Source organism: Narcine bancroftii, chromosome 5 (genome assembly GCF_036971445.1).
Source record: "Narcine bancroftii isolate sNarBan1 chromosome 5, sNarBan1.hap1, whole genome shotgun sequence".
Taxonomy (NCBI): Eukaryota; Metazoa; Chordata; class Chondrichthyes; order Torpediniformes; family Narcinidae; genus Narcine; species Narcine bancroftii.
In genome coordinates, this window is record NC_091473.1 from 182,085,634 (window position 1) to 182,110,172 (window position 24,539).

The 24,539-nt window shown below is 52.6% G+C and overlaps 1 protein-coding gene across 2 annotated transcripts; it reads right to left on the reverse strand.

Moving 5' to 3' along the window:
- Window positions 1-891: 891 nt before the first annotated feature.
- On the reverse strand, window positions 892-24,216 carry LOC138764293 (mitochondrial import receptor subunit TOM40 homolog). 2 transcript variants are annotated; one of them, XM_069940020.1, is made up of 10 exons: window positions 23,874-24,216; window positions 21,671-21,738; window positions 13,848-13,940; window positions 13,278-13,379; window positions 12,489-12,594; window positions 11,243-11,365; window positions 11,067-11,150; window positions 10,486-10,562; window positions 8,858-8,960; window positions 892-1,777 (listed from the first exon to the last, which is right to left on the reverse strand). In XM_069940020.1, exons 1-10 carry the CDS (start codon window positions 24,058-24,060, stop codon window positions 1,638-1,640), a joined length of 1,083 nt encoding a protein of 360 aa, XP_069796121.1. In that variant the 5' UTR covers window positions 24,061-24,216; the 3' UTR covers window positions 892-1,637. The 2 variants fall into 2 exon arrangements, with proteins under 2 accessions (XP_069796121.1, XP_069796122.1); XM_069940021.1 differs by lacking the exon at window positions 11,067-11,150 and having other exon boundaries at window positions 23,874-24,214.
- Window positions 24,217-24,539: the final 323 nt, after the last annotated feature.

Consider the following 24,539-nt stretch of genomic DNA (forward strand, 5'->3'; position numbering starts at 1 on the left):
GCAACGCATTCCAGGCCCCCACCACTCTCTGTGAGTAAAAAGATATACCCCTTGCATTGTCCCTAAACCTCCACCCCCACCCCCCACCTTATACACACATCCTCTGGTGTTTGCTATTCCTGGCCTGGGAAACAGGCGCTGGCCGCCCACCCTGTCTATGGACCTCATTTTAACATAACATCCCAACTCCTGGACTCAATACTTTGATTTATGAAGGCCAATGTGCCAAAAGCTCTCGTTACGACCCTGTCCACCTGTGACGCCACTTTCAGGGAATTCTGTATCTATATTCCCAGATCACTCTGTTCCACCGCACTCCTCAGTGCCTGACTGTTCACCCTGTACGTCCTTTCTTGGTTTGTCCAAAATGCAACCACCTTGCACTTGTCTGCATTAAACTCCATTGGCTGTTTTCCAGCCCATTTTTCCAGCTGGTCCAGATCCCTCTGGAAGGTTTGAAACCCTTCCTCGCTGTCCCCAATGCCTCCAATCTTAGTGTCACCACCTCTGTCCTTCTACCCTCCCAACCGTATCCATGTGTGATCTCTTACCTGTTGCCCTATGTTCCTTCCCTGCCCCTTCCTTTCTAATCCTTTACACTCCCTCCTCCCACTGTCCCTTCCTTCTTCCTCTCCTGCTCTTCCTAATGGCAGTGGGGAGGGAGCGACAAGGTTAGGAAGGCTGGTTTAAAGCAGCCATTTCCCGGCCTCGGCCCCCTTGGCCTACTCCAGGTTTATGGGCCCATTCCCTCTAAAGCAGTTGTGTTTAGTCGGTTCCTTCCGTACCTCTCTCCAACAGGCAACAAAATTTCAGTCTAAGATTTCAGTCCGTGGACCACCCCCCCTAATTGAGAACGGCTAGTGTAGAGGTAAAGTTCCTGACACACAGTGGGAGGCTCCTTGTTTGTTTATTCAGTTATAACACAAAAAAATAGGCAAAAATAAAACCAGCTTCTGTGGTTTACGGTATGGAACATGATTTACATGCACAGTTCTTTCTCTGGACATTGAGCCACCCTGGGACCTCAGTCGGACCACCCAGTGGTGGGGAACCGTTAGGTTAAAAACAGGAGGGGCTCGGGAGAGATCCCAGTCTGGACAAGCATGGGGTGTGTTGTGGGTATCTCTCCCTTGCCCGGCCAAGAGGTCAGGGGGTCAACCTATTGAGGCCTGGGAGGTTGAGAGGGAGTGGATGGGCCTGTGTGGAGATGGGGGGGCATGGGGTTACAGATCCCCAGTGGATATTCAGGGCTCCTCTGTCTCGTAGCCCCCCTTTGAAGCCCAGGGAAATGGAAAGGGAAGAGGACAAAGAAGCGGGAGGTTAGGGGGACATTAGGATGGGGTGGGTCTCATCTCACTACCTCTCCCCTCCCATGACTGCCGTTCTTAGGAGGTTGAGGAAGGAAGGAGGGAGGGAGGGGAGGTCCCCACACACACCCTCCCCTGACATCCAGTTCTCCATCACACACCTTGGTGGTGGGGAGATTTCACAACAACCCAGCCCAATTGCCCTCCCTGACTCTGGGGAAACAAGACCGCAGTACACCCCAGTATAACCCCCCCCCACCCCCGCCAGCTCGTCCATCCATCCTCGGTGAGGGGTGGAGGGAGACACCCTGCATTCCACTGACAGCCAAGCTAGCCAATCGTTAACCCAAAGCCACACTGGAATTTGTTCTTCCTGTGGTTGAGAAGTGCTCCCAGCGCCAAGGTCAAGGGTAACGGCACTATCTTCTTCTCTAGAGTCGCCCCCACGACCCAGTTACTGTCCAACGACCCTGTGAAGAGTGAATCAAAATTCATTTATTGTCAAAATGTATTGTTTTACAACAGTGCAAATACACTAAAATGCCAGGTGCCCAGAATTCATGCAAGTGGCAGCCTCAAGCAACCGGAGGCTGATGGTGGAGGGGTAGCAGCTGATACTAAACCTGGTGGGTGCGAGTCTTGTGGCCCCTGTAACTGGTAGCAATGAGAACAGAGCGTGTGTCGGGCGGGGTGGACCCTCGATCGCTGCTGCTGCTCTCCGACGGCAGCGTCCCCTGTAGATGGTCTCGATGGTGGGGTGGGGAGGGTTTGGCCTGCGATGTCCCCGGACTGTATCCACTGCCTTTAGCAGGGCTTTACGCTCAGGGGTATTGGTGTCCCTTCCCATACCTGACCGTGCACTTTCAACTGTACGTTTGCCAAGGTTTTTAAAATGTCATATCGACCTCCTGAGGAAGTCAAGGCACTGACGTGCTTTCTTCATGACGCCACAAGTGTGTTGGGGTCAAGAAATGATCCTCCAAGAGAGTGACTCCCAGGAATTTAATGCTGTCTCTGCCCCCCCCTCCCCCCCACCACCTTACTTTCAGCTGTTTGAAATTGGGGAGGAGATGGGGAAGAATCAAAATACAGTAAAGCCCCTGGGGGTATCGGGAAAAAATTAATTAAAAAATAAATATGAATAACAAGTAAAAAAATGTTACGTTTAAAATTGTAAAAGTGACTGTTTTCTGAAGTAACACGTAACCTTTGGTGAAGACTGGAGCAAATATCCGGACAGCGGAGGGAGAGCCTTGGTCGGGGCTTTGCTCGTAGTCGGTGTTTGGGTGAAATGGCAATGGCGTCGCCCAGGACGAAGAGCGGGTTGATGCCGCTCTCCGTGGGGGAGACTCTCTTCAAGTGGCTCCTTGTCCCTGCTTATTTAGTAAGAGTTGCCCTGGTCAAAGGCTTTATCTGTAAACTTGGGGGAGGGGGGGTTAATTATCTGTAACATTATTGTTCGTCTTTCGGGCAGCTCTGTGGAGGGGGGAGGAACCTGCAGATGCAGCGACAATTAAATGTTTTGAAAGAATGTGTCTGAAAATAAAGGAAAATGCTTTAGGTTTTTTTATACATTCATGCAACTGGAATTTGTTTGATGTAAGTACAGTCTAGTGTTTTTGTCTTTTAAACTGTTTATTCTTTATGCAGGTGTATTAATTAGGCATTGTAAGAGTGAGTCTCAAACAACCGGAAAATACACTTATCCGGCATCTTCCAATCTCCATAGGTGCCGGATACCAGGGGTTTTGTCGTTGTGCCATAAATTACATTTCAAAAATAAATAGTGCACGAAAATTAGAGAAAGTGGGGCCATGTCTGGGGTTTACTGTCTGTTCAGGAATCTGATGGCGGGGAAGGGGTGGGGGAAGAAGCTGTCCTTCTGCTGCTGTGCTCGTCTTCAGGCTCCTGAACCTCCTACCTGATGGTGGCAGAGTGAAGTGGGCACGGCCTGGGGGGGGAGGTGGGGGTCCTGGAGGACAGAGGCTGCTTTCCTAAGGCACCATCTCTTGTAGGTGTCCTCGATGGAGTGAAATCTGGTGCAGAATTCACAACTGTCTGGAGATTTATTTTTCCCTGTCCTGCGCGTTGGCACCTCCGTACCAGAGAGAACGCTCTCCACGATGCATCTGTAGAGTTTTTCGGTGACACAGCAGATCGTCTCACGAAGTCTAGTCACCAGTGAGCCTTCTTCGTGACTGCATCGACGTGGAGGCTCCAGGACAGATCCTTGGAGACGTTGACCCCAGGAATTTGTCGTTCTTGACCCCTCTCCACTGTGCTGAGCCCTCTGGCAAACTCAAGCTGCTTCCTAATTTGTCCTTCAAGTAGGATCTCAATTGGTAATATGCCAGCACTGTATCTTGAGTTATATTGTACTTATCTTTCATTTGTTCAAAGGATAAGAATCTATTTCCTGAAAAACAATTTTCTATTCTTTTAATCCCTTTTTTTTCCCCATTCTCTAAAGGAAAGGTTATCTATTGTAAAGGGAGTAACTTGTTTTGCGTCAATATTAGTTTTGGTAATTGATAATTTGTTTTATTCCTTTCTACATGAATCTTCTTCCAAATATTGAGGAGATGATGTAATACTGGAGAACTCCTACGTTGTACCAAATTTTCATCCCATTTATATAATATGTGTTCAGGTATCTTTTCCCCTATTTTATCTAATTCTAATCTCGTCCAGTCTGGTTTTTCCCTTGTTTGATAAAAATCTGATAGGTATCTTAATTGTGCGGCTCTATAATAATTTTTAAAGTTTGGCAGTTGTAAGCCTCCTTGTTTATACCATTCTGTTAATTTATCTAGTGCTATCCTCAGTTTCCCCCCTCTCCATAAAAATTTCCTTATTATTTTCTTTAACTCTTTGAAGAATTTTTCTGTCAGTTGTATTGGCAATGCCTGAAATAAGTATAATATCCTTGGAAAAATGTTCATTTTAATACAGTTTATCCTTCCTATTAGTGTTAGTGGCAAATCTTTCCAATGTTCTAAATCGTCCTGTAATTTTTTCATTAGTGGATAATAATTGAGTTTATATAATTGGCCGAGATTTTTGTTTATTTGTACACCTAGTTATCTTATTGCCTGCATTTGCCATCTAAATGGAGATTCCTTCTTAAATTTTGAGAAATCCACATTATTCATAGGCATTGCTTCACTTTTATTTACATTTATCTTGTAACCCGACACTTCTCCATATTCCTTCAATTTCTTATATAATTCTTTTATTGATAGTTCTGGTTCTGTTAAGTACACTATAACATCATCCGCAAATAGACTGATTTTATATTCCTTGTCTTTTATTTTTATTCCTTTTATATTATTATCTATTCTTATCAATTCTGCTAGTGGTTCTATAGCTAACGCAAACAATAAAGGTGATAGTGGGCATCCCTGCCGCGTTGACCTACTTAAGTTAAATTGCTTTGATACATGTCCATTTACTGTCACTTTCGCTAACGGTCCCTTATATAATGCTTTAATCCAATTAATATACTTCTCCGGTAAATTGAATTTTTGCAATACTTTGAACAAATAATTCCATTCTACTCTGTCAAAGGCCTTCTCTGCGTCTAAAGCAACTGCTACTGAGGTGCTTTATTTCCTTCTACTGCATGAATTAAGTTAATAAATTTACAAATATTGTCTGTTGTGCGTCTTTTTTTGATAAATCCAGTTTGGTCTAGATTTACCATTTTCGGTACATGCTCTGCTAATCTGTTTGCTAATAGTTTAGCTATTATCTTATAATCTGTGTTTAGTAAAGATATTGGTCTATATGACGCTGGTGAGAGTGGATCTTTCCCTTGCTTTATTATTACTGTAATTATTGCTGTTTTACATGAATCTGGTAAGCTTTGTGTTTCATCAATCTGGTTGATTACATCCAGGAGGGGCGGAATTAATAAGTCTTTAAATGTTTTGTAGAATTCTATTGGGAATCCATCCTCTCCTGGTGTCTTATTATTTGGTAATTTTTTTATTATCTCTTGTATTTCTACTATTCCAAATGGTTCTGTTAATTTATTTTGTTCCTCTATTTGTAGTTTTGGTAGTTCAATTTTAGTCAGAAATTCATCTATTTTCCCTTCTTTCCCTTCGTTTTCAGTTCGGTATAATTGTTCATAGAATTCTCTAAAGTTTTCCTTAATTTCTCTTGGATTATATGTAATTTGTTTGTCTTTTTTCCTTGATGCCAATACCATTTTCTTAGCTTGTTCTGTCTTAAGCTGCCATGCTAGGATTTTGTGCGTTTTTTCACCCAGTTCATAATATTTCTGTTTTGTCTTCATTATGTTCTTCTCCACCTTATATGTTTGTAGTGTTTCATATTTTATTTTTTTATCCGCAAATTCTCTTCTTTTAGTTGTATCTTCCTTCATTGCTAATTTTTTTTCTATATTTACTATTTCCCTTTCCAACTGCTCTGTTTCCTGATTATAGTCCTTCTTCATCTTGGTTACATAACTTATTATTTGCCCTCTAATGAATGCTTTCATTGCATCCCATAGTATAAACTTATCTTCCACTGATTCCGTATTTATTTCAAAATACATTTTTATTTGTTTTTCAATAAATTCTCTAAAATCCTGCCTTTTAAGTAACATGGGGTTTAATCTCCATCTATACATTCTTGGAGGGATGTCCTCTAACTCTATTGTCAATATCAAGGGTGAATGGTCCGATAGTATTCTAGCTTTATATTCTGGTTTTTTTACTCTATCTTGCGTACGAGCTGATAACAAAAATAGGTCTATTCTTGAGTATGTTTTATGTCTAGCCGAGTAATATGAATATTCCTTTTCCTTTGGGTGTTGTTTCCTCCATATATCCAAAATTTGCATTTCTTCATCGATTTAATTATAAATTTGGTTACTTTGTTCTTTCTGTTAATTTTTTTCCCCAGTTTTATCCATATTTGAATCCAAATTCAGGTTGAAATCCCCTCCTATTAATATGTTCCCTTGCGTATTTGCTACCTTCAAAAAGATATCTTGCATAAACTTTTGATCTTCTTCGTTAGGTGAATATACATTGAGTAGATTCCAAAACTCCGAATATATCTGACATTTTATCATTACATATCTCCCTGCTGGATCTATTATTTCCTCTTCTATTTTAAATGGCACATTTTTACTAATTAATATAGCCACTCCTCTTGCTTTTGAATTATACGATGCTGCTGTTACATGTCCTACCCAATCTCTCTTTAATTTCCTGTGCTCCAATTCAGTTAAGTGTGTTTCTTGCACAAATGCTATATCAATTTTTTCTTTTTTCAGTAAATTTAGCAGTTTCTTCCTTTTGATTTGGTTATGTATTCCGTTAATATTTAAAGTCATATAGTTCAAAGTAGCCTTTTCATACTTTGTTTATCTTCCCTTTCCGTTTCTCCATCATCACCTTTCCTTCTTATCCATTTCTGTTTTCTTATTTTAAACCCTTTATAAGACAACATTCCTAAAACATCAAACATTTTCCTTATTCTCCTATTTAAAACTTCTTTAGCCCCAATCTCCCCTTCCCCTCCTGAGTTGTCCTTTATCCCTTGTCGGACAACCACATCTCCCCTCTCCATTTGGGTTTGCGAATTCACTCGCAAGCGTCAGCTGATTTTGCAGTGACCGCAACTCCTCCCCACCCAGCACCCCCCAGAAAAGATTTCACTTTTCTTATGTAACAAAGGTCACTCTTTTAGTTCCCTCCTTATTCCCTCTATTCCATTTCCTTCACTTATTAATTCTTGTCTATACTATCTATATTTTCCTCTAAATACGGATACATTCACGTATGCACATTATACATATACACACTTATACCTCTTTACCCACATACATATAAATCGTGGTCATTTTTACTCTCATTACACGTCTTCATCCCTCAGTCTATTTTGTAATTGTTCTGCAAATTCTCGTGCTTCTTCTGGATCCGAGAATAGTCTGTTTTGTTGTCCTGGAATAAATATATTCAATACCGCTGGATGCTTTAGTATAAATTTATACCCTTTCTTCCATAAAATCGCCTTTGCTGTATTGAACTCCTTTCTCTTCTTTAGGAGTTCAAAACTTATATCTGGATAAATGAAGATTTTTTGCCCTTTGTACTCCAGTGGCTTGTTGCCCTCTCTTACTTTTTCCATTGTCTTCTCCAGTACCTTTTCTCTTGTAGTATATCTTAGGAATTTTACTAAAATAGATCTTGCTTTTTGTTGTGGTTGTGGTTTAAAGGCCAATGCTCTATGTGCCCTTTCTATTTCCATTTCTTGCTGTAGTTCTGGACATCCTAGGATCCTAGGGATCCAATCTTTTATAAACTCTCTCATATTCTTGCCTTCTTCATCTTCCTTAAGGCCCACTATCTTTATGTTATTTCTTCTGTTATAGTTTTCCATTATATCTATTTTCTGAGCTAACAGTTCTTGTGTCTCTATAACTTTTTTATTAGATTCCTCTAATTTCTTTTTTAAGTCCTCTACCTCCATTTCTACTGCTGCTTCCCGCTCTTCCATCTTGTCCATTTTCTTTCCCATTTCTGTTAAGGTCATATCTATTTTATTCATTTTCTCTTCTGTGTTGTTTATTCTTCTTCTTAAATCATTAAATTCCTGTGTTTGCCATTCTTTAAATGACTCCATGTATTCTTTAATAAGAGAAAGTATATCCTTTACCTTGCCTTTCCCTTCTTCTATTTCACTGTACTCTTCCTCTTCTTCTTCCTCTGGGTTGGCTATCTGTTGTTTCTTTGTTGCCCTTTTCTTCTCTTCTTTCTTGTTTTCATTGTCTTCTGTGGTCTCTTCTTGCTGCAGGTGTTCTGCAGCTGTCGTTGCCGGCTGTGGAGATCGACTCCCCAGCTGGTCCCCCCTCCCGTCGGTGTGTTTTTTTTCATGCGCGGTTGCGCACTTTTACTCGGCTCTGCGAGCCATTTTTGTAGTCCATTATTTACCGACCTGAGGGAGCGGGTTTCTCTCTCCACCGCGGGCCTCTTCGAACAGGTAAGGCCTTCTCCTTCTTCTTCCGTTGTCTTCTCTTCCTCTCTTCTTACCGTTGGTTTCGACTTTTCTTTTTTCGTCGCCATCTTCTTTCTACCTTTATACTCACTTTTCTTTAACTTTTATTTCTGTGCCTTTGTGTTTTCCTTTGTTTTTTTTGACTTTTCTGGAGAGGGCTGGAGTTCACCGTCCGGCCACTACTCCATCACGTGACTCCCCCCCTGTGCTGAGCCCTCGATGAGGACTGGGCCATGTTCTGATTCCCTCTTCCTGAACAAATAGACGTACCAAATCTCCTGAACCTTCTGACAAGGAATAGCTGCTGAGAGTTTGAGCGGGCTCGATCAGCAAGGTTCCCCACCATCACTGAGAGACCCAACTTGATTATTCTCCACTTACTGCATCAGGACTCTAAAATGAGCCCGATCTCGTTGGCAGACACTGCCAAGGTTTTGGGTTAACAGCTTCCAATGGGCAAAGGTTCGAAAAATCTTTCTGAATTTGGACAGATTCTGGGGATGTACCACAACAACAGAGGATGAGAGGACACCCACCTTTGAACAGGAGATTGGCCTTGGGTAGGTCCAACTGGTACCCGAACGTAACGCTGGTTTCTTGCATGCGGAGGCTGGCCTCCAATTCAACTCCCACCTGCAACTGGTGGAGGGGGGGGGGGAAGGTTGGAGAAATGAAAGAGAGAATGGGGAGCCCGAGGGCAATGGGGGCACGCAAGCATGGAGGAGGGAAGGCAAGAGTTTTTTAAAAAAATCGAGTATTAACTTATTGGATCACGAAAGCCACAGTGATGGTGTGGTGATTGATGGCAGAACTCTCCGGAAGTGAGGATAGGGATGTTGGGGTGGGGGAAGAGATACCAGTTAGTGGAGAAAAGTCACTTGGGTGCAATACTGGTAGGCAGGCGAAAAGGGGAAAATGGAGGGAGGCGAAAAGGGGGGGAACGGAGGGAGGCGGAAAGGGGGGAACGGAGGGAGGCGGAAAGGGGGACGGAGGGAGGCGGGAAGGGGGGACGGAGGGAAGGCGAAAAGGGGGACGGAGGGAGGCGGAAAGGGGGGACGGAGGGAGGCGAAAAGGGAGGGACGGAGGGAGGCGAAAAGGGATGGACGGAGGGAGGCGAAAAGGGGGGGACGGAGGGAGGCGAAAAGGGGGGGACGGAGGGAGGCGAAAAGGGGGGGACGGAGGGAGGCGAAAAGGGGGGGACGGAGGGAGGCGAAAAGGGGGGGACGGAGGGAGGCGAAAAGGGGGGGACGGAGGGAGGCGAAAAGGGGGGGACGGAGGGAGGCGAAAAGGGGGGGACGGAGGGAGGCGAAAAGGGGGGGACGGAGGGAGGCGAAAAGGGGGGGACGGAGGGAGGCGAAAAGGGGGGGACGGAGGGAGGCGAAAAGGGGGGGACGGAGGGAGGCGAAAAGGGGGGGACGGAGGGAGGCGAAAAGGGGGGGACGGAGGGAGGCGAAAAGGGGGGGACGGAGGGAGGCGAAAAGGGGGGGACGGAGGGAGGCGAAAAGGGGGGGGACGGAGGGCGGCGAAAAGGGGGGGACGGAGGAAGGCGAAAAGGGGGGGACGGAGGGAGGCGAAAAGGGGGGGACGGAGGGAGGCGAAAAGGGGGGGACGGAGGGAGGCGAAAAGGGGGGACGGAGGGAGGCGAAAAGGGGGGACGGAGGGAGGCGAAAAGGGGGGACGGAGGGAGGCGAAAAGGGGGGGACGGAGGGAGGCGAAAAGGGGGGAAGGAGGGAGGCGAAAAGGGGGGAACGGAGGGAGGCGAAAAGGGGGGAACGGAGGGAGGCGAAAAGGGGGGAACGGAGGGAGGCGAAAAGGGGGGAACGGAGGGAGGCGAAAAGGGGGGAACGGAGGGAGGCGAAAAGGGGGGAACGGAGGGAGGCGAAAAGGGGGGAACGGAGGGAGGCGAAAAGGGGGGAACGGAGGGAGGCGAAAAGGGGGAACGGAGGGAGGCGAAAAGGGGGGATCGGTGGGAGGCGAAAAGGGGGGAACGGAGGGAGGCGAAAAGGGGGGAACGGAGGGAGGCGAAAAGGGGGGAACGGAGGGAGGCGAAAAGGGGGGAACGGAGGGAGGCGAAAAGGGGGAATGGAGGGAGGCGAAAGGGTGATGCAGCCTCTCCTCTTTGCTAACCCCCCACCCTTTCCCCTGTCAGCTGGGCTGCAAGTACCTGATCGTTGGCCTTGTGGTAATATGTAGCGTGGCCTCCAGCAGGACTCAGGGTCAGGGTCCCAATCCAGTTACTACCTGTGGGGAAAGCCAAAGATGAACTGGTCACTGATAAAGTCCCACCTCCCACTGATTCTTTTTGCACTCCTCCCCGCCACCCCCCTCCCCGTCGTGGAAACCCCCCCTCCCCGTCGCGGAAACCCCCTCCCCGCCGCGGAAACCCCCCTCCCCGCCGCGGAAAACCCCTCCCCGCCGCGGAAAACCCCCCCCCGCCGCGGAAACCCCCCCTCCCCGCCGCGGAAATCCCCCCTTCCCGCCGCGGAAACCCCCCTCCCCGCCGCGGATACCCCCCTCCCCGCCGCGGAAACTCCCCCTCCAGTTCCCTACACCCCTCACTGTCTTTGTAAGCTCCTCCAGTGTCTGACACCCCTTCTTGTCTCTGTAACCTTCTCCAGTCCCCTACACCCCTCCCTGTCTCTATCACCCCCTCTGGTCTCTTACACCCCTCCCTATATCTGTAACCCCCTCCGGTCCCAGACTACGCAGCACCTGGTGGTTCCAATGTAAATGCATCTCCCTTACCGGTACCGGAGCAGGGTGTTGGTGGGTGGATTGACACTGTTTTGATGTCACAAACGCACCACCTGCTGGCCATCCCTGGAATTACTGCCCCAGAGAAGATGGAAACAGGATTCAACAACCCCTGTTGTGTTCCATCCCCTCACAGCCTCTGGGGGCTGATCACACAGTAGACTCACCTGTGTATCGGCCAGCGACGGACATCACAGCACCCTCCTCTCCTGGCCGGCGGTGGTAAACCAGCTCTCCACCAAGTGCCAGGCGCGGAGTTATACTCTGCATGAAGTGTGCTACCATGATCCCTGCAGGGAGAAGGAGAGGGAGATTAGTCAGTTTACAGCATAGAACTGTCCCAACACACAGCAGGAACAGATCTGCCACTGTGTATAACTGGGGTACAGTTCTGGTGGGAAGGGGTCCGTCACTGTGTGACACCGGGGTTCAGTACTGGTGGGGACGGGTCCGTCGCTGTGTAACACTGGGGTTTCAGTACTGGTGGGGACTGTGTCAGCGAAAACACAGCAACAGTTTCACAGTCCGCCTGCTCCTGTTGTTGACGGCTCCGCATTGGGCTTTAAATTCTGCAAATGTGGGGGTCCGTGCCCAAGATGGCGGCACCCGTGCTGGAGGATTAGTGGACCGGTAATGAGGAGAACACTTCCCGTTGAGGAGGAGAAGACCCTACAGATGGTGACCAAGGCAGGGGACCAGCGAGGGGCTCAGCAGCTGCGGGTGCCATCCGGGTTCATGGGCAACGTTTCCTTTAATTGTTTAGGAATCAGTGTGTGCAAAAATCTTGTTTTCCTGCGACAAAAGCATGTGGGCACTGAGTGCTCAAGATCATTTTGGCACAGCCTCTCTCATGGCTAATAAAACTGTCCTGGAATGTTCTATTATATTATGATTAACTATTTGTTTAACCCACAAACTAGTTCGGAAACAGTTAGCTAAGCAATTATTTTCAAAAGTATAATTATTAATTACGGTCTTTTAGGTAACTGCCCTTTTGTGCGCATACTATTTATTTGTGTCCTAGTTGCAAAATGCACTCACAAACAGCTTAGAGAGAGCAGTGTTCGTGGGAACTAGGTATCGGAGCCGGGATTGGAGAGGGCACTGAGGGCAAGAAGGGGCCTCAGGCATCAATGGGCTTCCTGATTGTGTTAGGGGTTCAGATCTGGAACTCGGGCAGCTGACGGATCGAACAGGAGCCCGCCTGGCTGCAGAGGTGAATCCACGGACACTTGGTGACCCTGAAGGGGCTCTTTCTCCCATACTTTGAGGGGCTGCGGGCGATACTAATGAAAGGCAGAAGGCGACCGCGTGAAATATTACACACGCTGTACTGTAACATGACAAGAAAGGAATGACAGGGTGGTGCAGGTTGATGGGCTGAATGGCCTCCAGCTGCTGGAGCTGACTCACCCGAGCCCAGGAGGATGTCGGGGTTCCCCAGGGTTAGCATTGCCGTATAATCCTCGCCCCGATACTCCGAGTCCACCTGCCAGTTCACAAACTTCGACTGCTGCGTCTGTCCGGGACAAGAGCTGGGGTGAGTACCGCAACAGTATAAGGGTCTGGTGAGGCTGGATTTAGAGATCAGTGTGCAGTCCTGGTCTTACTCGAGGAAGGATGGACTGACTTTGGGGGCAGTGCAGGGGGTTCATCAGGTCGATTCCAGGGATGGGCAGGGTGTTCGGCCTATGAGAAGAGATTGAGTTGTCTGGGACTGAACTCGCTGGAATTTAGAAAAATGAGAGGGGATCTTATACAAACAAAATTATGAAAGGCATAGATAAGATAGAGGTCAGTAAGTTGTTCCCATTGGTGGGGGAGACGAGAACTAGGCGGCACAGCCTCAAGATCTAGGGGAGTAGATTCAGGAAGGAGATGAGGAGGAACTGCTTTCCCCAGAGGGTGGGGAATCTGTGGGATTCGCTGACCGTTGAAGCAGTGGAGGCAGCCTCAGTAAATAAATTTCAGACCAGGTAAAATTTCTTTACACATTAAGGGATGTGGGGAGAGGGCAGGAAGGTGGAGATGAGCTTCTCATCAGATCAGCTGCGATCATATTGAACTGGGGAGCCGGGCTCGATGGGCCAGGTGGCCGATTCCTGGTCCCATTTCTGATATTCTTGTGTAGTACAGTATGAAGTTCCCTCCCACCCACCCCCCCACCCCCCCCCCCCCCACCACCTTGCAGTTTTCACTCACCTGGAGGACCATTTTTGAGCGGACTCTGTTGGTTAACTGGTGAATGACTTGTGCGTTCAGGCTGCCTGTGTTGTCCATGTCCCCGACCAGCACTGGGAATGCCTGAAAAACAGTTTGTGGGTTCACACGGGCAAGTCCTCCGATCATACTCGGAACACAGCTCCCCAAATCCTGCCGACCAGATGCCAGGCTGAGGATGACCAAGGTCTGAGACACACAGGCTGCAGCGTGCAACCCAGGGGTCTGACACATGCCAATCTAAAGCAAACTCCCCCACTCCAAAACCCTGTAATTCTTGCCCAGGGAACTGAGGCTCTGCCCCTCCCACCACCTTTGGGGAGCGGGGATGCTCCTACGCCCCCCAGCCCTTGGGGAGCGGGGATGCTCCCCCCCTGCCCTTGGAGAGCGGGGATTCTCCTAGCCCTCCGCATTCCCACCTTATCCTCCCCGTTCCCGTCTGTGCAGTAAGTCTCTCTCACATATACGGATGTATAGATGCTCATAGACGTGTCTCACACCATCCCCACAGACGCAAGCCCACCCCTCTCCCCCCCTCCCACCGCCTCTCACCTCTGTAGGACTGATCTGTTTTGTTCCAACGTACGTGGCTCCGAAGTGGTAGCTGGATTCCGCGGCTGTGCTGAGAGAGACAGTGTGATTGACCTGTGGAGGGAAAGGGGGGGGAGGAGGGTGTTGAGAATGGCAGAGTGCATAAAATAGGGGGTGGACGGTGATGGAGGGAAGGGAAACTCCTCCACGCAATCATCCAGCAGGAAACCAGGCTCTGGGTCTCTGGGGGTTGGGTCTCTGTGCTGCTCCACAGGGTCCTAATGCCTGGTGTTGAATCCAATGGCACAGCACAAGCTTTAAACTTCCTATTTTTAAAAAAAATCTACGGAGGTCTGTGCCCAGGATGGTGGTGCCTGTGCTGGGTAGCGGACCACTAGGGGTTGCAGACTCCGGGGGAGCGGCGCACCAGTGCAGGGTACCAGAAACGGATAAAACACCCCCCCCCCGGTTCAGAGAGAGAACCAGAGGAGACGACTCCGCAGGACAGTGACCACAGCAGCGGGCCAGCGAAGGCTCAGTGGCTGAGTGACCCACACAGGCTTCTGGAGACGGGCTCATGAGGACCTGGCATCAGAGCCAGAATTCCATAGAGTGCCGAGGGCAAGAAGGGCCCCTGAAGGCTTCCTGATTGTGTCGGATTTTGAGATTACATAGAACATTACAGGCCCTTCGGCCCACATTGTGGTGCCAACCTATATATTCTTATATAAAAATACTAAACCCTCCCTACCCCTCAACCCTCTATTTTTCTTTCACCTATGGGCCTGTCTAAAAGTCTCTTAAATGCCCCTCATGTTCCAGCCTCCACCACCACCCCCTGCAATGCATTCCAGGCCCCCGCCACTCTGTGTAAAAATATTGCTTCTGTCGTCTCCCCTAAATTGTTCTTCCTTCACTTTGTACAGACGTCCTCTATCGTTTGCTCATCCCACGCTGGGAAAAAGGTCCTGTCCGTCCTCCATTAAGTTTGTTTCTCATCCTTCTACGTTCCAGAGAGAAAAGTCCCAGCTCTGAGAACCTCGCCTCATGAGACATGTTCTCCGACCCAGGCAATATCCTGGTGAATCTCCTCTGCCCCCTCTCCACAGCTTCCACATCCTTTCGGCAATGAGGCAGACACAATATTCCAAGTATGGTCTCACCAGAGTTCTATCAAGCTGTAACATCACAGCTCCTGAACTCAATCCCCTGACGTGCAAACCCCAGCATTCCATCGACCTCAAGAGAGGATACAAATAACCTCCCAAGGATGTTGGGAAACATAGAGACTAATGCAAGGGAGGAGCTGAAAGAAATCAGTATCTCTAAGGACATGGTCTTGGGGAAATTGAAGGGATTGAAGGCCGATAAATGGCCTGATAATCTACATCCTAGGGTACTTAAAGAAGTGGACATTCAGATAGCAGATGCTTTAAAATTTATTTTCCAGAACTCAATAGACTCAGGATCAGTACCCATGGATTGGAGGGTAGCTAATGTTACCCCACTATTTAAAAAAGGGGGTAGAGAAAAAGCGGGGAATTATAGGTCGGTGAGCCTTACATCAGTAGTGGGCAAAATGATGGAATCCATTATTAAGGATGTAATAGCAGAGCATATGACTAGCAGAGAAGGGATCAGACAGAGTCAACATGGATTTACAAGAGGTAAATCGTGCTTGACAAATCTATTGGAATTCTTTGAGATGGTGACAGGTAAAATAGATGGGGGAGAGCCAGTGGATGTGGTGTACTTGGATTTCCAAAAGGCCTTCGATAAGGTTCCACATAAACGACTGGCATGCAAAATCAAGGCTCATGGGATTGGGGGCAAGGTATTGATGTGGATTGAGAACTGGCTGGCAGATAGAAGCCAGAGAGTTGGGATAAACGGCTCATTTTCTGAGTGGCAGGTGGTAACCAATGGGGTGCCACAAGGATCTGTACTGGGACCCCAGCTGTTCACAATTTACATTCATGAGGGGATTGGATGCAATATCTCCAAATATGCAAACGACCCTAAGCTAGGAGGGGTTGTGTGCACTGAAGAGGGGGTCAGGAAGCTCCAGTGTGATTTGGATAAATTGGGGGACTGGGCAGATACATGGCAAATGCACTACAATGTGGATAAATGTGAGGTTATCCACTTTGGTAATACAAACTGGAGGGCAGATTACTATTTGAATGGCAACAGATTGGGAGATGGGGAAGTGCAGAGAGACCTTGGGGTTCTTGTGCACCAGTCACTGAAGGCGAGCATGCAGGTACAGCAGGCAGTTAAAAAGGCAAATGGTATGTTGGCCTTCATATCAAGAGGGTTTGAGTATAAGAATAAGGATACCTTACTGCAGTTGTACAGAGCCTTGGTGAGACCACACCTGGAGTATTGTGTGCAGTTTTGGTTGCCTTATCTAAGGAAGGATGTTCTTGCATTGGAGGGAGTGCAGAGGCAATTCACCAGGCTGATACCTGGAATGGCAGGAATGACTTATGAGGAAAGATTGTGCAATTTGGGATTGTACTCACTGGAGTTTAGAAGATTGAAAGGGGATCTCATAGAAACATAAAATTCTGGCAGGACTGGACAGAATGGATGCGGAAGGGATTTTCCAATGGTGGGGGAGTCCAGAACCCGGGGCCATGGTTCGAGGATAATAGGCAAACCATTTAGAACCGAGATGAGGAGGAATTTCTTTACCCAGAGGGTGGTGAATCTGTGGAATTCATTGTCATAGAGAGCAGTAGAGGCAGATTCATTGAATATATTTAAGCGGGATTAGATATATTTCTTCAGTATAAGGGAATTAGGGGTTACAGAGAGAAGGCGGGGACAGGGTACTGAACTTTAAGATCAGCCATGATCTCGTTGAATGGCGGAGCAGGCTCGAAGGACCGAATGACCTACTCCTGCTCCTATCTTCTATGTTTCTATGACCTTCTTAACTATCCTACCCACCTGTACGGCAACCTGGAAAGGTATGATTTAGACCACAAGGTCCCTCTGTTCATCCACACCGTTACGTAACCAACCATTAACCATGTACTCTGCGTTCCAACTTTGACCTTCCAAAATCCATCACCTCAAACTGGATTGAACCCCATCTACCACTTTTCCACTCAACTGCAACAATAACCTTCAACAATATCCCCAATACCTTCAATCTATGTATCATTCGCAAACTCGTCTCATTTCATCCAGATCATTTATAACTATCACCAAGAGCAGGGGACCCAGAACACAACCCTTGCAGAATGCCACTAGTTACCTATCTCCAGGCAAAATACTTTCCCCACTGCCACTCTCTGCTTTCCATGGGTGACCTGATTCTGAATCCCACACAGCCAAGCTTCTGTGGATTTCAGGCCACAGGACTTTCTGAACAGGTTTCTCCAGGGAAGAGGTCGGAACCAACAGGCGACGGACAATCGAATGTGGAAGGGGAGGGGACCCATTCAGAAGGGTACCCAGTGGGAGTGGAGGGAGAGGTGGGCTACTCTGAACCAAGGATGCTGCAGATTAAGAGGATGTTGCCGGGACTTGAGGAACCGAGTTGAAGGGAAAGTCTGCAGACATTGTGATTGTAGTAAAGGTGCGCCAATTTTAAACATCTGTATAATTTATCTATTTATTTATGGTTTTTTTTGCCAGTTGCTTGAGGCTTCGAGTTGTGGATAACGTAGATTTTACTGTATAACCAACATTTCTTACCTAAGCTCTTCTTCAGGGTAGTAGTTGATCCCATCTAAAAATCCTATTTTTGGCCCCAGCTGCCCACCTACCTGAGCTCCTGAACCCCCTCCCAGCTGAGCCACCAACACCCCAGTTGCTGGCACATCTGAGCTCGGCACGCATGTATGGCGTTGTGGCACCAATCGCCACACCTCCCGAGCACCGCGTCAATGCCCCAGCCGCCTCTAGAGTGAAAGGGGACATCAGAGCAGGCTTTTGTGGGCCTGCATAAAAAGGTAAGAAATATCTTTTCATTCAGTTCCAAGCCAGTCTCCCGACGGTGGCAGAGGATGAAAAGTCCTAGGAAAAAAGACAGAGAGAGAGAATGCACTATAGAAATGGAGACATGGGGTGGGGGCATGCTCATGGAAACCGGAGATGTTGATGTTAATGCCATCCGGCTGCAGGGTCCCCAGATGCACAAGGGTGGAATACAAGGGACAGGTTAAACAGATCAGATTGTATTCCCTGGACCGCAGAAAAATGAGGGGAGATTTGACAGAGGTGGACAGAATAATGAGAGGGACAGAGAGAGTCGGTCGGCTTTTTCCACTGAGGGTAAGTGAGATACAAACCAGAGGACATGGGTTAAGGGCAAAAGGGGAAAAGTTGAGGGGGGAACTTCTTCCCACAGAGAGTGTGGAATGAGTTGGAGTGCTGAATGCGGGCTCAATTTTAAAATTTAAAACTAATTTGGACAGGTACATGGTCAGGAGGGGTATTAGAGGGATGTGGTTTTAAAAAAATCACTCAAATGCTGGAGGAACTCTGCATCAATACTAAGCAACACTGACTTCTCGTTTCAGGCCAGAGCCCGTCTTCAAGGAATAAACCAGAAGCAGGAAATCTCAGACAATGGCTGGGTGGGGGGGGGGGGCGGGTGGAAAGAAGAGGAATCCAGACCAAAGGTGTAAACGAGATACAGAGGAGAGAGGTAAGGATTTATCATGCCTGTATGAAAGTAAGACAGAGCTTGGGGAAGGTTGGTGAGGGGAGGGTTTAAACAAAAGCCAAAGAAGTAAATATTAATGCCAACTGGTTGGGCGGCCGCCCAGTCGAAAGGGGATGTGGGAGGTCAGGTCAGTGGGGATGAAGCAAAATAATTATTTGGCACAGACCAGAAGGCCCAAAGTGCTGTAATGTTCTGGCAGATCCAGCTAGAATGGGGGGGGGGGGGGGGGGAGGGAAGGAGACGGAGGGGGGGAAAGGGAAGGAGACGGAGGGGGGGGAAGGGAAGGAGACGGAGGGGGGGGAAAGTGAAGGAGACGGAGGGGGGGGAAAGGGAAGGAGACGGAGGGGGGGAAGGGAAGGAGACGGAGGGGGGGGAAGGGAAGGAGACGGAGGGGGGAAAGGGAAGGAGACGGAGGGGGGAAAGGGAAGGAGACGGAGGGGGGAAAGGGAAGGAGACGGAGGGGGGAAAGGGAAGGAGACGGAGGGGGGAAAGGGAAGGAGACGGAGGGGGGGAAAGGGAAGGAGACGGAGGGGGGAAAGGGAAGGAGAAAGGGAAGGAGACGGAGGGGGGAAAGGGAAGGAGAAAGGGAAGGAGACGGAGGGGGGAAAGGGAAGGAGAAAGGGAAGGAGACGGAGGGGGGGAAAGGGAAGGAGAAAGGAAGGAGACGGAGGGGGGAAAGGGAAGGAGACGGAGGGGGGAAAGGGAAGGAGACGGAGGGGGGAAAGGGAAGGAGACGGAGGGGGGAAAGGGAAGGAGACGGAGGGGGGAAAGGGAAGGAGACGGAGGGGGGAAAGGGAAGGAGACGGGAGGGGGGAAAGGGAAGGAGACGGAGGGGGGGAAAGGGAAGGAGACGGAGGGGGGGAAGGGAAGGAGACGGAGGGGGGGGAAGGGAAGGAGACGGAGGGGGGGAAGGGAAGGAGACGGAGGGGGGAAGGGAAGGAGACGGAGGGGGGGAAGGGAAGGAGACGGAGGGGGGGAAGGGAAGGAGACGGAGGGGGGGAAGGGAAGGAGACGGAGGGGGGGAAGGGAAGGAGACGGAGGGGGGGAAGGGAAGGAGACGGAGGGGGGGGAAGGGAAGGAGACGGAGGGGGGGAAGGGAAGGAGACGGAGGGGGGGAAGGGAAGGAGACGGAGGGGGGGAAGGGAAGGAGACGGAGGGGGGGAAGGGAAGGAGACGGAGGGGGGGAAGGGAAGGAGACGGAGGGGGGGAAGGGAAGGAGACGGAGGGGGGGAAAGGGAAGGAGACGGAGGGGGGGAAAGGGAAGGAGACGGAGGGGGGGAAAGGGAAGGAGACGGAGGGGGGAAAGGGAAGGAGACGGAGGGGGGAAAGGGAAGGAGACGGAGGGGGGAAAGGGAAGGAGACGGAGGGGGGAAAGGGAAGGAGACGGAGGGGGGAAAGGGAAGGAGACGGAGGGGGGAAAGGGAAGGAGACGGAGGGGGGAAAGGGAAGGAGACGGAGGGGGGGAAGGGAAGGAGACGGAGGGGGGGAAGGGAAGGAGACGGAGGGGGGGAAGGGAAGGAGACGGAGGGGGGGAAGGGAAGGAGACGGAGGGGGGGAAGGGAAGAGACGGAGGGGGGGAAGGGAAGGAGACGGAGGGGGGGAAGGGAAGGAGACGGAGGGGGAAAGGGAAGGAGACGGAGGGGGAAAGGGAAGGAGACGGAGGGGGAAAGGGAAGGAGACGGAGGGGGAAAGGGAAGGAGACGGAGGGGGAAAGGGAAGGAGACGGAGGGGGGAAAGGGAAGGAGACGGAGGGGGAAAGGGAAGGAGACGGAGGGGGAAAGGGAAGGAGACGGAGGGGGAAAGGGAAGGAGACGGAGGGGGAAAGGGAAGGAGACGGAGGGGGAAAGGGAAGGAGACGGAGGGGGAAAGGGAAGGAGACGGAGGGGGAAAGGGAAGGAGACGGAGGGGGAAAGGGAAGGTGACGGAGGGGGAAAGGGAAGGAGACGGAGGGGGGGAAGGGAAGGAGACGGAGGGGGGGAAGGGAAGGAGACGGAGGGGGGGAAGGGAAGGAGACGGAGGGGGGGAAGGGAAGGAGACGGAGGGGGGGGAAAGGGAAGGAGACGGAGGGGGGGGAAAGGGAAGGAGACGGAGGGGGGGGAAAGGGAAGGAGACGGAGGGGGGGAAGGGAAGGAGACGGAGGGGGGGAAGGGAAGGAGACGGAGGGGGGGAAGGGAAGGAGACGGAGGGGGGGAAGGGAAGGAGACGGAGGGGGGGAAGGGAAGGAGACGGAGGGGGGGAAGGGAAGGAGACGGAGGGGGGGAAGGGAAGGAGACGGAGGGGGGGAAGGGAAGGAGACGGAGGGGGGGGAAGGGAAGGAGACGGGGGGGGAAGGGAAGGAGACGGAGGGGGGGAAGGGAAGGAGACGGAGGGGGGGAAGGGAAGGAGACGGAGGGGGGGAAGGGAAGGAGACGGAGGGGGGGAAGGGAAGGAGACGGAGGGGGGGAAGGGAAGGAGACGGAGGGGGGGAAGGGAAGGAGACGGAGGGGGGGAAGGGAAGGAGACGGAGGGGGGGAAGGGAAGGAGACGGAGGGGGGGAAGGGAAGGAGACGGAGGGGGGGAAGGGAAGGAGACGGAGGGGGGGAAGGGAAGGAGACGGAGGGGGGGAAGGGAAGGAGACGGAGAGGGGGAAGGGAAGGAGACGGGGGGGAAGGGAAGGAGACGGAGGGGGGGAAGGGAAGGAGACGGAGGGGGGGAAGGGAAGGAGACGGAGGGGGGGAAGGGAAGGAGACGGAGGGGGGGAAGGGAAGGAGACGGAGGGGGGGAAGGGAAGGAGACGGAGGGGGGGAAGGGAAGGAGACGGAGGGGGGGAAGGGAATGGGAACGGAAAGCAGGGTGGCAGAAACCGATGAATTTGATGTTAATTCTATACGGCTAGAGAGAGGCCAGATGGAAATTCAAGTGGTCTTGATGGAACAGTACACGATGCCGCGGAGAGCCATGCGAACAGAGGAGTGGGGTGCAGATTTGAAGCGGTTGGCCACTGAAGCAGACAGAACAAGGAGACGGAGGGGCGAAACCATCCCCCAGTCTACGCTCAGTCGCTCCGACGTAGACAAGGCCACAACGGGAGCACCAGATGTGTAGATCACTCCCTCGGACACAAAAGTAAAGTGCTGCTTCATGAGAAAGGACTGGGGGGAATAGGTAGGATGTAGAGACTGACCTGAAAGTGATTGCTCAGACCTTTGTTCACGATGAGTTTCACTCCCTCCATCTGTAGCGGGAAGAGTTCTGGAGGGGAAACGGAAAGAGGTGACAAAGAGGTACCACGTCAAGAGCTCATCCAATGTTGGGGTGGAGAAAAGAGGGGGGCCGGATGATGATGTTATACAGTGACTGAGCCATCCTCCACCTATACTGTACACCAGTGTTACAATGACTGACCCGTCCTCAATTCGAACTATACCCTTGTGTTACACAGCGACAGAGACATTCCCACCAGCACTGTACCCCGGTGTTACACAGCGACAGATCCTTCCCCACCAGAACTATACCCTGGTGTTACACAGGAACAGACCCGTCCCCACCAGTACTGTACCCCAGTGTTACACAGCAACATCCGTCCCCACCAGTACTGTACCCCAGTGTTACACAGCGACATCCGTCCCCACCAGTACTGTACACCGATGTTACACAGTGACAGACCTGTCCCCACCAGTATTGAACCCAGGAAGGGGGGATAGGGGAAAGAGAGGGAGGGGCGCGGAGAGGGTGGGGGAGGTGCTTGCGGGGGGGGGGGGGGGGGTGGAGGGGAGGTGCTTGCGGGGAGGGGGGTGGAAGGGAGGGAGATGGCGGGGGGTTGGAGGGGAGGGAGACGGCGGGAGGGGGTGGAGGGGAGGGAGACGGCGGGGGGGTGGAGGGGAGGGAGACGGCGGGGGGGGTGGAGGGGAGGGAGACGGCGGGGGGGGTGGAGGGGAGGGAGACGGCGGGGGGGGTGGAGGGGAGGGAGACGGCGGGGGGGGTGGAGGGGAGGGAGACGGCGGGGGGGTGGAGGGGAGGGAGACGGCGGGGGGGTGGAGGGGAGGGAGACGGCAGGGGGGGGTGGAGGGGAGGGAGACGGCGGGGGGGTGGAGGGGAGGGAGACGGCGGGGGGGTGGAGGGGAGGGAGACGGCGGGGGGGGTGGAGGGGAGGGAGACGGCGGGGGGGTGGAGGGGAGGGAGACGGCGGGGGGGGTGGAGGGGAGGGAGACGGCGGGGGGGGTGGAGGGGAGGGAGACGGCGGGGGGGGGTGGAGGGGAGGGAGACGGCGGGGGGGGTGCAGGGGAGGGAGACGGCGGGGGGGTGGAGGGGAGGGAGACGGCGGGGGGGGTGGAGGGGAGGGAGACGGCGGGGGGGGTGGAGGGGAGGGAGACGGCGGGGGGGTGGAGGGGAGGGAGACGGCGGGGGGGGTGGAGGGGAGGGAGACGGCGGGGGGGGTGGAGGGGAGGGAGACGGCGGGGGGGTGGAGGGGAGGGAGACGGCGGGGGGGGTGGAGGGGAGGGAGACGGCGGGGGGGGGTGGAGGGGAGGGAGACGGCGGGGGGGTGGAGGGGAGGGAGACGGCGGGGGGGGTGGAGGGGAGGGAGACGGCGGGGGGGGTGGAGGGGAGGGAGACGGCGGGGGGGTGGAGGGGAGGGAGACGGCGGGGGGGTGGAGGGGAGGGAGACGGCGGGGGGGTGGAGGAGAGGGAGACGGCGGGGGGGTGGAGGAGAGGGAGACGGCGGGGGGGTGGAGGAGAGGGAGACGGCGGGGGGGTGGAGGAGAGGGAGACGGCGGGGGGGTGGAGGAGAGGGAGACGGCGGGGGGGTGGAGGAGAGGGAGACGGCGGGGGGTGGAGGAGAGGGAGACGGCGGGGGGTGGAGGAGAGGGAGACGGCGGGGGGGTGGAGGGGAGGGAGACGGCGGGGGGGTGGAGGGGAGGGAGACGGCGGGGGGGTGGAGGGGAGGGAGATGGCGGGGGGGTGGAGGGGAGGGAGACGGCGGGGGGGTGGAGGGGAGGGAGACGGCGGGGGGGGTGGAGGGGAGGGAGACGGCGGTGGGGGGTGGAGGGGAGGGAGACGGCGGTGGGGGGTGGAGGGGAGGGAGACGGCGGTGGGGGGTGGAGGGGAGGGAGACGGCGGGGGGGGGTGGAGGGGAGGAAGGGAGTGTGTGAGAGAGAGAGAGAGAGATGGGAGAGGGGATGGTCCAGGGTCAGGGTAAGGGTCCCGGGAGGTGAAGGGTCAGGGTAAGGGTCCCGGGAGGTGAAGGGTCAGGGTAAGGGTCCCGGGAGGTGAAGGGTCAGGGTAAGGGTCCCGGGAGGTGAAGGGTCAGGGTAAGGGTCCCGGGAGGTGAAGGGTCCCGGGAGGTGAAGGGTCAGGGGCCACCCCCTTGCCCATCGGGCCGGCCTCACCTTTGCACTTGCGGTGACATTCCTCGAAGGTGCCGGGGTTGGGCAGCTTCCCCTCGGCCTCGGCCTCGGCCCCGGCGGCCCGCTTCTGCTCGGGGCCCTGCACCGGAGGCACGGTGAAGCCGGGCGGGACGGCGAAGGCTGCGCCGGGCACGGGCAGGGGCGAGCCAGCCGCCAGCACATTGCCCATGGTCGCTCACTCAACCCAGGCTGTGGTGGTGGGGGGGGGGTCCTCGCTGTATGACTCACGGCCGTTCCACGGCGGCCCAAACCCCGGCACAGAGAGAGAGAGAGAGAAACAGAGCCCCTGAGGCGTGCGCAACCTAATTCGCTCTCCCCGCCCCCCGCTCCCGTTGGCTGCGCCGCCGCAGCGACGTCAGCTCGCCGCCTCACCACTGGCCTTCTGCCACGTCAATCAGTGGCTGTCTCGCCTCTGTCTCGTGCCCGGCCCGCTGATTGGTCGGCCCTGCTTCCCGTCAGGAGGCTGAGTTGAGGCCCGTTTCAGGTTGGGTTGAGCAGCGCGCCCACGTGCTGCCCAAGGTCAGAAGGCAACATGCTGCCGTTGGGAATGAATGGGGGCGTCCACCACTCCTGCCTTCTCCACCTTCTCCCCCTGTCATGCAACCTCCCCCTGAACCCCTTCACTGAGTCGCTGACTGCGGTTGGCCT

Excerpts from the sequence above, each read along its gene's own strand:
- LOC138764293 (XM_069940020.1), bottom strand. The coding sequence starts at position 24,060 with ATGGGCAATGTGCTGGCGGCTGGCTCGCCCCTGCCCGTGCCCGGCGCA. Across the intron at positions 11,151-11,242 it reads CGTCGCTGGCCGATACACAG|TAATTCCAGGGATGGCCAGC; the intron begins GTGAGTCTACTG and ends TCTCTGGGGCAG. Across the intron at positions 10,563-11,066 it reads AACACCCTGCTCCGGTACCG|GTAGTAACTGGATTGGGACC; the intron begins GTAAGGGAGATG and ends CTTTCCCCACAG.